Consider the following 18182-nt stretch of genomic DNA (forward strand, 5'->3'; position numbering starts at 1 on the left):
AAAAAGAAAAAAAAAGTTCTTTGATTTTTTTTTTGATTTTTTAGGGAGGGGTGGGAAGAATCCTGTATCTCCCTTTTGTCTGTAACCAGCCTCTTGTTGGAGTCTCTGGTCAGCTTGAGGTCCTGTGGCTTGATTGGTTTCTTAAGTCAGTTTGTTCGAACAGGCAGAAAAATGCTCTGCTTTACCCAAGTTTTGTGATCCCCTTCCCAGGTTAGTTTAATGGGAGGGTGATCTGCTCTGAGAATCACAAAAGAGGGGTTATGAGCCTAGGTTCTGGTAGAGTTGAGGCCTTTCAACAAACAGTAGCTTTTCCCTGGGGCTATTTTGTGAAAAACTCACAGAGCCCAGCCTGGAGCCATTCTCAGGGTTTCTGTTTTTCAATTGATTGTGGAGGCTGCTAGAGGGAGGGGCAGACTCTGGCTCTGGTTACCCAGTGAGGAAAGCCACTCCAATGGCTGGTGCCTGAGCTGGGGGACTTTTCCCTGGATGGAGCTGAGTCTGGCAGGTCACTTCGCCGTTAAGTTCTTGTGACCTTCTAAATGACTCATTTTATTCCAAGGCCTGAGTTGGAGCTAGCAGCTCCTCTGAGCTTTGTCGGTATCCAAGATGGAGATCACCGGTGCTGGGGGGGAGGGGTGGCCTTCCCTCCTCTGCTCCCTGAGAAGGAGTGAGGACGTCCGGCTTCTACTCACGATGAGTCTTGGATCCTGGGTCGTCTCTGGTCTGCAAACTGCAGAATGAAGATGTCCCCTCCTTTTCGGTTCTTGCTGGTGTTGAGTAGAATCCTCTCGCCCGCTGCGTCTGGCTCCTTTGTCCCGGACTCTCTGTGTGAGTGCTCAGGTATGGCCGTGGCTGCGGTCGCCGCTGTGACCCTGTCGCCGCCGCGGCAGCCGCTGGCAGGCGCTCAGATGTGTCTCCTTGTCTTGGCTTCCCCTCTCTTGTCTAACTCTCTGTCCTGTGATGGCACAGGACTGGCTTAGGACTGTTCACTGGAACTCTAAAACTGCTTTCTATGGGAGAGCTTGTTCAGATTCCAGCTTCTCCTCCGCCATCTTCCCGGAACTCCAGGACAGGCTGTTTTAATGGCACGGGGCAGATAGATGAGAATCTAGTTTGAAAATAAGGTAGAAACTTCTGACCAGGCATCAGAGCCAAGCTCAAACAGTGTCTTTATCAAGTTGTTGTAATTATTATTATCTTGCCATTCTTATTTCTTCTTCTGAGAAGTCTCTCTGAAGTCATTAGCTCATCATTTACTCAGATACTCTTAACTGTGCTTTTCTGAGAACATCTTTATCCTTTTTTCATTTCTAAAGGATATCTTTTGTAGGCTCAATATTCTTTGTAGATAATTTACATATATTTTATCTGCATTATGACTGTAAAGATTTCTTGCCACATTCTCTAGATTAGAATGTCTGTTGATTTCATTATATAAATTTCTTTAGAGTGTGCATACCATATGCACATGTGGGCAAGTGCGTACATGTGCATGTGTGTGCACATGTGCACGTGCACGTGTGTGTACACATACACACACACTGGCACTCACAGACATGAAACACAGAAAAAAAGAAAAGTACTTTGAAACTTTTTTTTTGGGGGGGGGGTCCAGTCATGGGGCCTGAACTCTGGGCCTGGGCGCTATCCCTCAACTCTTCAGCTCAATGCTAGCGCTCTACCATTTGAGCCACAGCACAACTTCCAGCTTTTATTTCTGCTTATGTGGTGCTGAGGAATCGAAACCAAGACCTCATGTATGCAAGGCAAGCACTCTACCACTGAGCCACCTTCCCAGCCCACTCTGAAACTTTTTATTTCTCTCTGTTTGTTCCTTTTCAGTTTTTCAATCTATATATATTTGGAAGAGAATAGTGAGCACAGCATTTTGCCATGGTGGTCTTGGAATTGGGATTGCATTGTAATTCTTCCTTACAATTCTCTTCTCAACCTCCATATTGGATGCTCCCCTCTCCATAATTAGTTCATTGGAGTTGGATGCAACCCTTTTGTTTTATTGCATAAATAAAAATAAAATTCTCTCACCTTATATTTTAGCTCTTGTTCTGGTTGATATTCCAGGAAGAACTTTTCAACAAGTTGAGTCTGTTACAACAGTTTGCTATATCATATTTCATAAATAACACTGCTTCTCAAAGTTGCTCTTAATTTGAACATTCATTAGTCTGACCTGCCATACAAACCCATAACTTAACTGGGTGACTCAAACACAAGATTTCCAGAATATTTTCTGCCTCATGAAAACCTAATGCAATGGATAACAGCTTTTTGCTGTGGTGCATGCAATAGTGAGGGAAAAGGAAGCTGTCTCTCAGTTTAATTAAGTTTCTGAATCTCATTCATGGCATGTTCCTTTCATGTACTTAACTTATTCTATATACAAACATAAGACATTGCATTCACATTCTATTCCAATTAGGATAATATTTTAACAGTCATAAGCAGAGAATTGAGAATTCAATCTATGAAAATCCTAAGTTTTGTAGAAATCCTCCTAAATTTCTATAATTATTATACAGGCTTATCTTCAAAAACTATCAGTTTGTTTTGGCCTTGGCTTTTGCTATTGAGGAGATCAACAAAAACTCTGATCTTTTACACAACTTCTCTCTGGGATTTGATATGTATAATATTCACTTCAGAGCTTGGACAATGTTCAAGAATCCCTTCACTTGGCTCTTTGGGAAGTACAAGATTCCAAACTACTCCTGTATGAGAGAAAGGAGGTCTATAGCAGTACTTACAGGACCATCAGGAATAACATCTGACCAAATTGGGACGTTGCTGGGACTCTACAGATTTCCACAGGTGAGGGTGGAAGATGTAGAAGGATATAAAAATGACTAATATTTCATGTACTAGAAGAGAATGAAGGAAGAGACTTATGAGCCTATCAAATTTTGTGGCATCAAAAAGTAAGTATTCAAACTTATATATGAAGTGGGATGTGTGTGTGTGTATTCACTGTTCAAGAAAGGAGAAATGGAGAGTTAGAGCAGACAAATAATTTATTGTTTCAAGCCTTATCAATAATTTTCTTTAATACAATCAGGAAATGGAAAATGACTTAGTAGTGTGAATATATGTTGAGCAGGGTACTGATGACCCACACCTGTATGCTAACTAATCAAGAAACTTGGATCTGCAGTTAACCAGCAACAAGCAGAAAGTAAATGTGTGGATCAAGTGATTGACCAGTCTTGAGGGGAAAAAACAAGGAAATGCATGAGGACATGAGTTTTTACCCCTCTAATGGTTTGCAACTGCACACTTGCACACAGAGACTTGCAAGAAATTATGTTGAACGAAGTAAGTCAGGCTCAGATTGAGAAATGTGAAATGTGTTCTCTCATGTGTGAAAGTTAGATCTAAAATATGAACTATGTAATATGAAATTAATATGGCACATACACATAGCCTCTTACATATATATATTTATATATGTATATATATGATCAATCTGGTGAAAGTATGGTATACATAGGGGTGAAAGTCCATGCTGTGACTTTTTTAATAAAAAATAAACACTAGATTGAATATCTTCTCTGAGTCAGGTAGGTGTTGACAGAAAAGGCAGAGGAACATGGAATGGATGGGTGGAAATAAACAATGTAATATTCAATACACATGTGTGAAAATGGAATTAAGAAAGGCAGGGAGTGGGTGGGGTTGACATTGATGGGAAAAGCTGATAAAAGTAGTGACAAATCAGGAGACATTTTACAAATAAATTCACATGTTCTACAACTATTCAAAAACAATTAAAATATTTTTTTCAAAACTAAAACAAAACCTACCTTCCACCTACTTTACCTACTGGTAATCTTCTCATTCATGAAGCATCCAATTTTCTTTCTCTTTAGCTTACCATGGGGCCTTTTGATCATGCCCTGAGTGACCATCACAATTTTCCTGCTCTCTATCAGCTGGCCCCAAAGGACACATCAATAGCCACTGCCATGGTCTCCTTACTGCTTTACTTCAGCTGGAGCTGGGTGGGTCTATTGACCTCACAGGATGAGAATGGTTCATGGGTTCTTGCTGAATTGAAAGAAGAGATGACCAAGAACAGAGTTTGTGTGGCCTATGAGCTACTGATCTCAAGCAAAGGTGTGTCTCATATATTCAAATTAATGGAAGTTTATAATGAGATAAATAAATCTTCAGCAAATGTCCTCATCATATATGGTGATAATGAATCACTACTAGATTTAATGGTGTGTATTGAGCAACTTTTAATCAAAGGCAAAGTTTGTATCATGAACTCACAGTGGGATACAACCATGAGAAGGAAATATTTCATTCTAGGCTCATTGCATGTTCCTCTTATTTTTTCACATCATCATACAGATCTTTCTGGATTCACAGATTTTGTGAAGGCAGTAAACCCTTCCAAATACCCAGAAGACATTTTTCTTGCTAGGATGTGGTTTCTGTCATTTAATTGCTCAGATGCTGACTCTGACTGTGTAACATGGGACAATTGTCCTCATGAAGCCTCTTTGGATTGGTTGTCAGGGTATATTTCTGTCATGACTATGTCTGGAGACAGTTACAATATATACAATGCTGTTTATGCTGTGGCCCAGGCTCTCCATGAGATGCTTCTTCATCAAACAGAAGATCACACAATGGGAAATAGAAAAGGAACAGTGCCTTCCCCTGCACAGGTAATTTCACCTTTGTTCAATGGCATACACCATGAACAAAGGCACTTCCCAGAATGTGTCTTATTCTATAAAATTGAATATTCCAGGTGTTTTCCCAAACCCAGGAAATAACTTTTTTGTCAGTTTTGGGGCTTGAACTCTCAGCTTGGGCTCTACTCAGCTCAAGGCGAACACTCTACCACTTGAGCCACAGCACCACTTCTAGTTTTCTAGTGGTTTTTATTGGAGATGAGAGTCTCACGGACTTTCCTGCCCAGGCTGGCTTTGAACCGTGATCCTGAGATCTCAGCCTCCTGAGTAGCTAGGATTACAGGCATGAGCCACTGGCACCCAGCCAGGAAATAACTTTTGTTTAAATATAATGAGGGGTTACAGACATATGTTCAAATGCTCTTCAGAAATCAACTGGCCAGTAACAAGAATAAAATGTATTCCATGATTCTGTATATTATTTTTATTTTGTTGGTTCAGAAGCATGAATGTTTTACCTGGGTCCCTTTGCCTTAGGCTAGCACTCTATCACTTGAGCCATACCAGTACTTCTCTTTTTTTCTGCGAAGTTTATTGGAGACAAGTCTCATGGACTTTCAGCCCATTCTGGATTTTAGCGGCAATCCTCAAATCTCAGCCTCCTGAATAGCTGAGTGTAGAGTTGTTAACCACCTGGCTTATGAAATCATTTAGTTACAGATAACTTCAATATGCTCATAGCAAATGTTGTGAAAACTGTAAATGCAGTTTTCCCTTATGAGTTTTTCAATAATAGCAAAGGAAGACCTACTGAAAGAATTTTGCATATATTTCATAAATCATCCATTTTCATTCAACTTTGGTATTAAAAATTTAGCAAGCTCAAAGTTTAGACCTTCATAAAAATAGTGCTTATGCTAAGCTGTACCTACACAATGGAGAATTGTCTCATTCATAACTACTTACATCACATTGGTTTCTTTTTTTAATACAATTTTATTGTAAAAATACTGTACAGAAGGGTTACAGTTACATGAGAAAGGTGATGAGTACATTTCCTATCAAGCACTGTTAAGTCCTCCTTTGTTTTTCCCCTACCACCCCTTCCTTTCCACCTCCACAACTGCTCTCCCCCACTCCAAAGTTGTAATGTTCATTTTCAACATAATGTCTTGTGCATCTCATTGTTACAATGGGTCAACCTGTATCCTTATTTAAGCATTTTGTTTTTTGCCTTCCTCACCCAAAATTAGACAAGTGTAGTATATACGAGATGCAGGGCACCAACATCAAACACAGTGAAAACAGGAATTATACTGTGGAGGAACATACAAAGAAACAAAAAATTCACACGTTACATTACAAATACTTTAGAAACAATAGCAAGAAAGAAAAATCACTTGTGTCCCTATCTTAGGCTTCATTTTGCTTAACATCATCTTATCTGGTCATATGTACATAGCTTTTGACCTTTTCTGTAATTGCACATAAGGGAAACCATGGGACCTATGTTTCTTTGGGCCTGGCTTACTTTACTTAATATAATTTCTTTCTCATAGAGGCATAAAATTCCAGTGTGTGTGTGTGTGTGTGTGTGTGTGTGTGTGTGTGTGTGTGTGCGCATCACATTTTCTTGATCCATTCATATACTGAGGGGCATCTAAGTTGGTTCCATGTCTTAGTTACGGTAAACAATGCTGCAATAAACATATTTGTGTGCTGGTAGCTTTAGTATGGTTCACCTTGGTTTCTCTTTGGGATAAAAGATCTTCTATTCCTTTTATAAGTGACCAGAATTCAAAAAGATTATTTTTATTCCTCCATAGGTTTTATTCTGTGATATTTCATTAGGTATCTCTCCTATTCTTCAATTCAGAATCAGGGATTAAAGGCAATCAGGAACTTTTCTTAGTTCAGGTTTTCTGTCTTAACTCTGGGATATACTTCACCATAAGATGATGTATCTATTTTAGCTGCACCCTTTTCTGAAAAACATCCAGTTTTACAATCCTGTGGGAGACCAAGTGATTTTGGATGAGAAAAGGAAATTGGAGCCAGAGTATGACATTCTGAACATTTGGAATTTTCCAGAAGGTCTTCAATTTACAGTGAAATTAGGAAAGTTTTCTCCATATGCTCTCCATGATAATCAACTGTCCATATCAGAAGATATGGTAGAGTGGACCATAGGAACTGCAGAGGTGGGTTGGATCTAATCATAATGATTTTAAGGACAAATAGAGAAGCAAATGTCATCCTTTAAATTTATACCTGACTGAGTGCCAGCCACTTTCCTCTTTATTCCTAGCTACTTGGATAGCTGTGATTTGAATATCATGGTTTGAAGTCAGCCCAAGCAGGAAAGTTTATGAGACTGTTACTGCCAATTAACCACCAAAAATCTGGAAGTAGAGCTGTGACTCAAGTAGTGGAGTTATAACCTTGAGTAAAAAAACTCAAGGCCACTGCCTAGATCTTGAGTTCAAACCCCAGGATCAGCAACAAAAAATTAAATGTTTTAAATATTGATTTAGAATATTTTCATAAAATATAAATTATATCTTTTTGGTAGGTTCCCTACACTTGTGATAAAATACCTGAGGAATCACTTTATGTAGTGGAACCTTTTAGTTTGTTCCCTTCTGTGGATGCTACTTAGGCAGCTTTTATGAGAGGAAACTTTGAAGGTGTCTGTGATAAGATTTATTCTTCAGAACCACCAGAAATTTAGGCCTGGGGTTCACATAACCTTATAAAATCTACGTCCTTACAGGTGGACCTGTTGCAACAATGAGAAGTACAAGTTGTCATGTCCAAAACGAGCTTTAAAACGTTGGTGCGGGGACCGGGGAAGTGGGGGGAAGGAGAAGGATTGGGATTGGGGGAGAGGGGGAAGGCTGGGAAGGGATGTGAAGGGTAAACCAAAGGAGGAAGGTGCAATGATTGGTAAGAAATGTACGCATTATCCTGCCCATGTAATTGTAACCCCTCTGTACAGTATGTTCACAAATAAAATAAAATAAAATTTTAAAAAAAAGCTACTTCCTTCTCCTTGGTTTGCCACATGTCACAGATGAGTAGAAGACAAAATATAATGACATGAATTCTCAAAAGCTCCATGGCACTGTATATTAGGACTTTTTCTTCACCATTAGTTTCCAACTTTTAAAGAGTCCATACTGTTCAATAGTTCAACAAGCTAGAAATTCTGGTGGAACATAAAAGTCTTTGAGAATAATGGGATATAGAATTTATAACCGAATTCAATTAATTGACTGGACTTAATTGCATAGAAACATTATGCTTAATAATCTGATTCTTTAAAACAATGGATTTTTGAAGAACTAGTTAAGAAAGTTTGAAGAGTTACTGACATATACCTGATTTTTCTCAGACTCCTCACTCTGTCTGCAGTGAGAAATGTTGTCCTGGATTCAGGAAATCTCATCAAGAAGGAAAGGCTGACTGTTGTTTTGATTGTACCCTTTGCCCAGAGAATGAGATTTCTAATGAGACAGGTATGTCTGAAACTAACTAAAAAATTGTTCATCTCTCCCCCGTTTTCCTCAGTTTAATGAAGTCAATGCAAATGTTGTACATCATTTTACTTCTTTCTGTTAATAATTTCATTTTCACAAGTGGTAGTATTGCTAATTGATATATGGTAGGTCATGAGCTTGAGTTACATATTTTAATGGTATTTTCTAGTCTACTGCAGGCCAAGTCATTAATCTCTCTTATCACCTAGGGTTAACACAACTATAAACTCTAATATGAAAGTAAACACAGTCATCTTAAAATTTACATTTTGTTCACAAAGAACACATGGATGTTGCAAATATATTTCCCTCTGCCCAGAACTGCTCATATCATTAAGCAAGTATTTAGAAAGGTGGATTCATTTTAAGAAGTGAGCATGAATATGTGTCCAGGAGTGGTTACTCTGTTCCTACTACTTCACAGATGAGTTGGAGAGAAAAATAGAATGAGATGAATCAAGGATGTGCCACAGGATAAAATTAAGGTTTTACAGTGACATGTAGGAAAATGTAAACCATATTATTTACAATTTTCAATTGGATTGCAGAACATGGTATAGTTCTGTTAACAAACATTAGAAAAAAGGTGTAGGAAGTCACTGGTACATTAGAATGTCCCAAATGGCACATTATCAACAGATGTGATAATCACTAAAAGAAAAAACAAGTTGAATACGAAAGCCAAAATAAAAAAGATGCAAATGAGAGAACGTTATGGTTTAGAAAATACATAAAAGTAGGCTTATGATACTTAATGTTAGAATTATATCCAAATGAACAATACCCTAATTTCTTTGAAGAAAGGGGCTTCACAACAAGAACTAATGATAATGGCAGCTTAAACTTCTTACCAGATATGGAACAGTGTATGAAGTGTCCAGATCATCAGTATGCCAACACACAGAGAGACCACTGCCTCCTAAGAGCTGAAAGTTTCCTGGCCTTTGGAGATCCCTTGGGCATGGCTCTGGCCTGCATGGCTCTCTGCTTCTCTATGCTCACTGCTGCTGTTCTTGGGATATTTGTGAAACACCAAGATACTGCCATTGTCAAGGCCAATAACAGGGCTCTCAGCTACATCTTGCTCATTTCCCTCATCTTCTGTTTCCTCTGTTCCTTGCTCTTTCTTGGACGTCCTAACACAGTCACCTGCATTCTGCAACAGATCACATTTGGGGTTGCATTCACTGTGTCTGTTTCCACTGTTTTGGCCAAAACAGTGACTGTGGTCCTGGCCTTCAAGGCCACTTCTCCAGGGAGAAAAATGAGGTGGCTGCTGGTATCAGGGGCTCCAAACCTCATCATTCCCATCTGCAGCCTGATCCAGGTGACCCTCTGTGGACTCTGGTTGGGGACCTATCCTCCCTTTGTGGACACAGATGCACACTCTGAACATGGCCACATCATCATCCTGTGCAACAAGGGATCCCTCACTGCCTTCTACTGTGTCCTGGGTTACCTGGGATCCCTGGCCATGGCCAGTTTCACTGTGGCTTTTCTGGCCAGGAACCTGCCTGACACCTTCAATGAAGCCAAGTTCCTGACCTTCAGCATGCTGGTGTTCTGCAGTGTGTGGCTCACCTTCCTGCCTGTCTACCACAGTGCCAAGGGGAAGGCCATGGTGGCAGTGGAGGTCTTCTCCATTTTGGCATCTGGGGCAGGACTCCTAGGCTGCATTTTTGCCCCAAGGTGCTACAATATCTTCTTAATGCTCAATAGAGATTCTCTACATGGCTTCAGGGATAAAAGACTATATAGTAGAAAAAATTAATTTTCTTATGTTTAAACTCATATGCTTGATTAGTATATATGTCTGGTCTAAATCTACAGTAATTTCCCATTGTTATACTAGTTTGTATTGTGAAATTTTTATTTCAATGAATAAGGGTCTTTTGCTCATTTTTCTACTAGTAGCAGCCATAAGTGGTGGTGCTCACTTATTTAAATTTAAATGTTCCTGGTATAGTTTGGTTCCTCCTATTTAATCTGCATTTAATCATATTATCCCCTCTTCTCAGTTTATGTTCACTCTTGTCCTTCTGAATCATTTTTCTAAATTTTCAAGTACATTAACTTCTTTTCGACACTCTACCATGTTGCATAGTCCTTTAATGCATTTCATTAGTATTTTTCTCTTCACAGAGTTTCATCTTTTAATATGATCAGTAGAGATTGTTTAGTTCAGTACTTGTAAATTTCTACTCACTTATTTTCCTTTTACAATAATCCCGAGTCTCTTTCGTGGGACCATTATCTATATATCTATCTTTCTCTTTTTCTCTTTGTCTATCTCTATATCCTTCTATCTCTTTTTCTTCCCTCTCACTCTGCTTTCCTCAGGTGGTGAAAGAAATGACTTGTATAAGCACTAAACTACTCTTCAATTTAAAATTACAATGTAGAAGAACCTTTTGGATTTTGTCTTAAAATTAATGTCTGTAATGCATCATAGTTTGCTCCACATGGCTGTATATAACTTTCTAATTATTGTTGTTTAATAACCCTTTATTAATTTGGTAAATAGAAATTTCTGCATTAAATATACAGAAAATTATTTCTTATAATGGCATCACTTCTTACACTCTATTGACACATGAACATTTTTGTCATATTCAAAAACTCTTAATTTGATAAGGAAAGCATTAGTTATTGTTTCAATTAGGTTGACTTAGTGGGTTCTGTACTATTTTTTACCAAATCATATATTTAAGACATAAGAACACAATCACATTTGTTTTTTGTCTCTTCTAATTCTCATTACATGTTTCTTCTGATATTAAGTAAATTTTTACACGATTGAACTCTAGGCCTAGACTGTCTTTACCATTTTCACTCAAGGCTACCTTGTACCTCAGCTTCATTTCTAGCTTTTTCATCTTTAATTGGAAATAAGAGTCTCATGGATTTTCCTGATCAGGATGACTTTAACTCTCTTCTCACATTTATATTTCTGACAAAGAAATGACTATGTAAGTGACTATTAATTTCTATTAATTAAATTTTTAGTTGACAATAAAACAATATATTGACAAAAATGTTTTGTGCATGCTCTCTTCTTAAGGGCATGTTTTTTAACAATTGAAAAATGTATGTGTGTTTTATTTCCAACTTCCTCAGCATGGTAATCAAGATATGATCAAAATACTTACCAGTTTCTATTGAGTTTTCATCTATTTTTCATATAGATGTTACAATTCCTTTTAGAGTTAAGTCTATATTATTTTTCTATATTTCTATTGTAAAAATACTGTACAGAGGGGTTACAGTTACTTGAGTAAGGTAATAAGAACATTTCCTATCGAGCATTGTTGCCTCCTTCTTTGTTTTTCCCCTACCATCCTTTCCTTCCCCACCTCCCCAACTACTCCCCCCACACCCTGCTGAAGTTGTAAAGTTTGTTTTCAACATAGTGTTCTGTACATCTCATTGTTACAATGGGCCAACCTGTATCCCTATTTAACATTTTTTTGTTTTTTTTTTCTTTCCTCTTTCATTATAAAAAATGCTTTACAGGGGGGTTACAGTTACATGAGTAAGGTAATGAGCACATTTCATAGTGAGCTTTATTACCTCCTCCTTTATTTTCTCCCTACCATCACTTCCCTCCCCACACCCCAACTCGTCCCCTCCACCCCCCCACCCCAACATTGTAACGTTCATTTTCAATATAGGGTCCTGTACATCTCGTTATCACAATAGGTCAGCCTGCATCCCCAATTAAGCATTCTGCAATATCCATTCCCCTCCCCAAATTACATATATGTATATGCAAGGTGCAGAACACCAGTATCAAATCCAGTGAAAATAGGGCTTATACCATGGGGGAAGAACATACAATACAAACAAAAGAATCACATAGTGTATTGTAAGTACATTAAAAACACTAGCAAGCAAGAAAGAAAAATAAATAATAAAAAACCTCTTGTGTCCCTATCCTGGGGTACACTTGGCTTAGCATTATCTCATGTGCTCATATATACATAGCCTTTGACATTCTCTGCTTGTCCTGGACATGTACTAGTCAATGCAAACAAGGGAAACCATGGGACCTATGTTTCTTTGCACCTGGCTTACTTCAGTTAATATAATTTTTTCCAACTCTTTCCATTTCCTAACGAAAGAGGCAGTCATCTTTTTCTCACAGAGGCATAGAATTCCATTATTGATATATATATATATATATATATATACATATGTACATATGCATGTATATATATATATATTTCACATTTTCTTGATCCATGAATTTACTGAGAGGTAACTGGGTTGGTTTCATATCTTAGCAATGGTAAATAATGCTGCTACTATAAACATGGTTGTGCTGGTAGCTTTGATATGACCTTGTTTTTGATCAATTGGTTAAATTCCCAAAAGTGGGATTGCTAGGTCATAAAAGAGCTCTATGTGGAGTCTTTTGAGGAAACTCCATACTGCTTTCCAGAGCGTTTGAACAAGTTTACACTCCCACCAACAATGCAGTAGCGTTCCCTTTGACCACATCCCTTCCAGCATCATGACAATGCTCTTACAGGTAGCCCCCACTATGTGTCTTGGACCAAAAGAAGATCTAGGGGCACAGCCACACTTTACCTCAAGAGATCCATGCCAATCAAACTCTAAACTCCTAAACACTTTTTCTACTACAAGAGGACTATCCTGGCAGGCAAATAAGGAAAGAGAAAAGAGAAACAGTGAATGGGACCCCTGCAGAGCAGCTGCACCAGGAGGCTCCCCCTGACCCCCGCCCCCCTCCACCCCCAACCCCTCCAACCTGCTCTGGGACTGTCTGCAGACTTTAAGCAGAGGAGCACCCAAAAACTGAAGAAAGTGCTCAACACTAGACCCACAGAAAGTTAAGAGGGAATCTGCTGAAGACCTCCAAGCAAGTGAATCCCCCACCTCAACCCACCTCCTCCCCTGGGGCGGCTATGGGAAAGGAGTGAACTCAGCAATACTGCCATTACAATCGCCAGAAATTCGCACCACTGTGTAAGTCCCCAAACTCAGCCCAAGACTGTAGTGCTGACAGGATTCCCTTGGGCCCCTGCCAACCCCACACAAGGTTCCCAGGAAACCATAGCCACAGCCAATCAATCCATTGCTCTAAGCTCTTTGGGCCAACTCCCCTGAAGACTTGGCACTCTGCTGGGACCGGCTCCCTCCCTGCTGCCACCCTGGCTCTCACAGCCTCAGCACCACCAAGATTCTATAGGCATCTCCACAGAAACACCTAGCAGCTGCAGGCAGACAGCACCAAGGCTGCCCTGGCTGCCGGCCTGCCACCTCCCTCTGCCTCTGCTGCAAACCAGCATGTACTCCTGCAGCCCACATCAGCCTGCTGCACCAACCTCCACCTGGGACCTCAGCACCAAGACTCCCCATGCCACCACAGAGGAGACCCTTCAGCATCAGCAGAGCCACCCCCCCACACCTGTACCTGCCAACACCCAGACCTTCTGACTGAGAACCTGCCAACTCCATCCTACCCGCCAGAGCACAGGCTCTCCGGTCCAGCAAGCACCAGCTTCAGACCTCATGAGTAACCCAACTGAGTCCACTCCCTGGGTGGCAATCCCTGTGGGATCCCAATGCTCTCTGACCCCAGCCCCCTTCCAAAAGGGAGGGATCGTACCAGAACAAAACAGTGACATAAGCTTAGTTCCTAAGGAGCTTGTGACTACCTGGGAAAACTGGGTACAGAGCTCCAGGCCTATGTTAACAGTCTACAAACCTGAAACCCCCAGAACTCCCTCTCACCAGGCCTGAGAGTGGGACTATGGATAGCAGGCACCCTCCCCCAACAAAAGCATTTTGTTTTATCCCTTTCCCTCCCCAAATTAGAAAAGTGTATATGCAAGATGCATAGCACCAAAATCAAATACGGTGAAAACAGGGGTTATACCATGGGGGAGGAACATACCAAAGAAACAAAAAATTCAAATAGTACATTAGAAATATGTTAAAAACAATAGGAAGAAAGGAAAAACCATTTGTGTCTCTATCTTGGGGTTCATTTCACTTATCATCATCTTATATGGTCATAGCAATCCCACATTTGGGGATATACTTAGATGATCACAAACAAGGGTACACTAAATCTACCAGCACAACTATGTTTATCACAGCATTATTTACCATAGCTGAGATATGGAACCAACCCAGATGCCCCTCAGTAGATGAATGGATCAAGAAAATGTGACATATGTATACACACATATATATGTATGTACACATACACACACACACACAATGGAATTCTATGCCTCTATAAGAAAAAATGACATTGTCCCATTTGTTAGGAAATGGAAAGATTTGTAAAAATTATATTAAGTGAAGTAAGCCAGACCCTCAGAAACATAGGTCCCATGGTTTTCCTTATTTGCAATAACTAGTATATGTCTAGGACAAGCAGAAAAGGTCTAAAGCTATGTACATATGTCCACATAAGATGATGTTAAGCAAATTGAGGCTATATTAATGTGTAAAATACTGAATCCTCATGGTGTGAAATGAAATGGTTGGGAGAATATTTGATTTTAGTGCTTTTGCCTAATATTTTGAACCTGCTCATTTCTTACTAGTTGATTTCAGTAAAGTTGCATCATCCTCTCTGTCTTCTTAAATGAAGGACTAAAGAGAATGTATACATGGATGGATTAATGTGCTCAAGCAAGAGTGTATGGATGGCAGGACTGGAGAAAGCTAATGGCACATAAAAAAGAAGCTTATAGAGTAAAAAAAGGACAGAAACATGAAGAATGGAACAAGGAAAATGTAGCAATATGAAGTTACTTTTCTTTTGTGTTACAATAAAACTTTATTAATGAAAAGTAGGCTGGATTTGGCTCCTAAATTATGTTTTGCCTATCTTGGTGTGGTGTGGTGTGTGTGTGTGTGTGTGTGTGTGTGTGTGTGTGTGTGTGTGTGTGTGTGTGTGTGTGTGTGTATGTGTGTGTGTATGTGGTATTAACAATCAAATGCTATATGAAAAAAATTATCTAATTTTTGTTGCTTTCAAGGGCTTAGATATATTCTATTAAAACATTAGGGATTTCACATGCATGAATGAAAATAAAACACTGTAGGGCATTAAGATAATTTAAATTTTTAAAGGAAATAAATAAACAGTAATGGATATGAGCACATCAGATCAAAAACTTCATGTGCCCATATCATAAAGAAATCCATTTTGTCATATACACTAGAAAATTTAAAGTAATACACAAACTAAATTTAAAGGTCAATCTACTTAAAGTTGGTAAAATAACTTCTTTTTGTCTGTTTGGCCCAATTGAATTTTTACTCCATTAAGATAAACTAAACTGAACAAACACACAATTGATGTCATATTAACTTCAAATGATGGCTTTACAAACAGTAAATAAAACTCGGATCCAAAATCTAATAAAAGACATAATAGACTTCTATGATGAAAAGTAAAGCTTTGAAGTAAGAAACTGGATAAGAACCAGAAAATGGGAAGCATTACCTTACGTGTGTAACTGAATTCCCTCCGTATATCACCTTGACAATTAAAAAAACAGTTTATGGGATTTCTTGCTGTGTGGATAGCAGATGTCTGTCCTCTCAGCTCTGTAAGTGGTGGAGCTTGAGAGAATCAGATCTCCAGTGCAGTCCTGTACAGATGTTAGTGTCAATACTAGTGCACACCTGTAATCATTCCTATGATGGAATGTGCGAAAGGACTGAATTTCTGGCCTACATTTAAGCCCCGTGTCTTGTTCACGGTTTGTGGCACACAGTAGACCACTGTCTTGGCCGTTTGTGTCTCAGATAAGTAAATTCCTGCTAGTCATACTGGGAAGGGGAGGAGGGAGATGGCAACTCATTATGGCCCTAGTCATGGATCACATTATTTCCAGAGGGGCCAGTAGCAGCGTTCCAGCACTCAGATCTCATTTGAGATGTAGGAGGGAGGGCACTTGTTTCGACTTTGCTTTCACAGGAAATTGTTCCCACACAAAGTCTTGGATTGAGACAGATGTGGGTCTTGTAGGGTGCGGGCTCCCACATTCTGGTTCAGGAAATTGTTTTCACTTGTATCCTAGGCTGACATCTTCCTGACCCCGGGTTGGTTTCTACTTCCTTCGGAGAGTGGGTGTGAGGCATCGGACTGGCAGGCTCTTGGCCCTGGGCTGGCTGGCTTGCACCTGGTTGGCAGTAAGTGCTTAGTCCCGCCCTGGCCTAAGCCTGGCAAGTGGCCCGTGCATAGCCCTGGGCTAACTCATGCTGGTGCACTAGCACGTGCTTGGCCCCCAGGCTGGCAAGCTCTTCTCAGACTGGTGGGATATCTGGGTGGCTTGAAGTAAGGTCTGAGGGAGTCTAAATTCAGACCTCAGGGGTGATCGTGAGCTTTGGAAGGGGCATGCTCCCAACAGGTGAGAGGGAAATTGCCTCCGCTGCCTTTTTAGCAAATCAGGTTTCCACAGGCAGCCAGGATTACATAAGGTGTTTGGTCTTATTTCTGAACCAGTATTAGTTCCAGTGGTCTCTTGCTGGAAGCAGACAAATGAGAGGGATGAAGATGGTTTCTGGCCTCTTTATCCTCTTCGAGTATGGTGTCCTGGGAGGGAGAGGTCTGGGCCTAGCACTCTGGGTCATTAGCAGTGCAGGCCTCTCATGTGACTGGTCCTCACGTGGGTATTCACAGTTCCGCATGATCGTACTGGGCTGACCGGCTGCACATGAAAGTATCCTGCCCCTGGATGCTGGACTCTCATCTACTTGATCTGTGTCCTTGGGTGTGCTGGTCAAATTCCTAGCACCATGAACTTTTTCTGCATCTGGATACTGTGGTCACACCTTAACCTGTGTCGCTGTGTGCTGGTTGGGGTCCTGATATTGTGAAAGTTTTCTGCATCTGGTTGCTGTGATTTCATATTGCTGATCCTTGCTGCTCTGGACACAGGTTGCTCTTCCCATGAGAAAAATCTTAATTTGTACTGCAATATTAGCCTTAGTCTGCATTTAATACTACCCTTTTTGATTAATATATTACCCCTTTTTTTGTGTCTTCTCTAATTGCTTTCCTAAATATGTAAAGTTCTGCCCTTCTATCATTATATTGCTTAGTTCTCTAAGATATTTCCCCCTTATCAATGTTCTAATTTTTTTTTTTTGTCGGCCGTGGGGCTTGAACTCTGGGCCTGGGCACTGTCCCTCAGCTCTTCAGCTCAAGGTGAGCGCTCTACCACTTGAGCTGCAGTGCCACTTCCGGTTTTCTGGTGGTTTATTGGAGATAGGAGTCTCACGGTCTCTCCTGCCCGGGCTGGCTTTGAACAGCGATCCTCAGATCTCAGCCTCGTGAGTAGCTAGGATTACAGGCGTGAGCCACCAGCGCCCGGCTACTTCAATGTTCTAAATTTTAAAGTGCTCATGGAGTATGTTTGGTTCAATAGTCTATTCATATATTTTCATTCTACAATATTCTTGAGGCTATTCGGTTCAATCTCTCCCTATCTCCACATTGTCTTTAAAATTCTAGGAATGGAAGGAGTTCCAGAAGATGGTGGAAAAGTAACAGGGGACCAACAGAACTCTCTCTGAAGAGCAGAGTTTTAGAGTCTGGATGGTTACATGATGTAAGCTGCAATTACACAGGGATTAATACAAAAGAAGAAAATTATAAGCAGTCTGCATACCAAGACATATTTAAGTACCTGCCGGTGTCAGCAGTGGCAAAGATGGTGGCTGGGGGAGCCATGACATACTGTGATGGCAGCAGAGACAGCATGCACTTGGACTTTCCACTTTACCTTCACCATGAACTCAAAGACCAAGAAAGGAAATCCACAACCCAGCTGGCCACAGACACATGCAGATAGACCTCACCGCATTGTGGATGGTCTGAAACACCACAAGAAAATGTGAACACCCCACCAAGAACATAATCCCTTCCTTCCAAAGAACAACACCTATAAGGAAATTCTTCCCCCTACCAGAGAAGAATGTCATCTTTAAT

At 40.1% G+C, this 18182-nt stretch overlaps 1 protein-coding gene across 1 annotated transcript in view; it reads left to right on the forward strand.

Moving 5' to 3' along the window:
• Positions 1-12999, forward strand: part of LOC138814265 (vomeronasal type-2 receptor 116-like) — a 48064-nt gene extending 35065 nt beyond the window's left edge. Inside the window, exons 7-14 of the mRNA XM_070003270.1 lie at positions 782-896; positions 1125-1177; positions 2541-2829; positions 3885-4691; positions 6635-6862; positions 8056-8179; positions 9055-9957; positions 12848-12999. Of these exons, the coding sequence (XP_069859371.1) occupies positions 782-896; positions 1125-1177; positions 2541-2829; positions 3885-4691; positions 6635-6862; positions 8056-8179; positions 9055-9957; positions 12848-12999 (2671 nt within the window). The remainder of the gene's footprint in view (positions 1-781; positions 897-1124; positions 1178-2540; positions 2830-3884; positions 4692-6634; positions 6863-8055; positions 8180-9054; positions 9958-12847) is intronic.
• The last annotated feature ends 5183 nt before the right edge of the window (positions 13000-18182 follow it).

The sequence above is a fragment of the Dipodomys merriami genome, unplaced genomic scaffold (assembly GCF_024711535.1).
Source record: "Dipodomys merriami isolate MVZ:Mamm:240054 unplaced genomic scaffold, mDipMer1.0.p SCAF_6, whole genome shotgun sequence".
In the NCBI taxonomy this organism is placed as follows: domain Eukaryota; kingdom Metazoa; phylum Chordata; class Mammalia; order Rodentia; family Heteromyidae; genus Dipodomys; species Dipodomys merriami.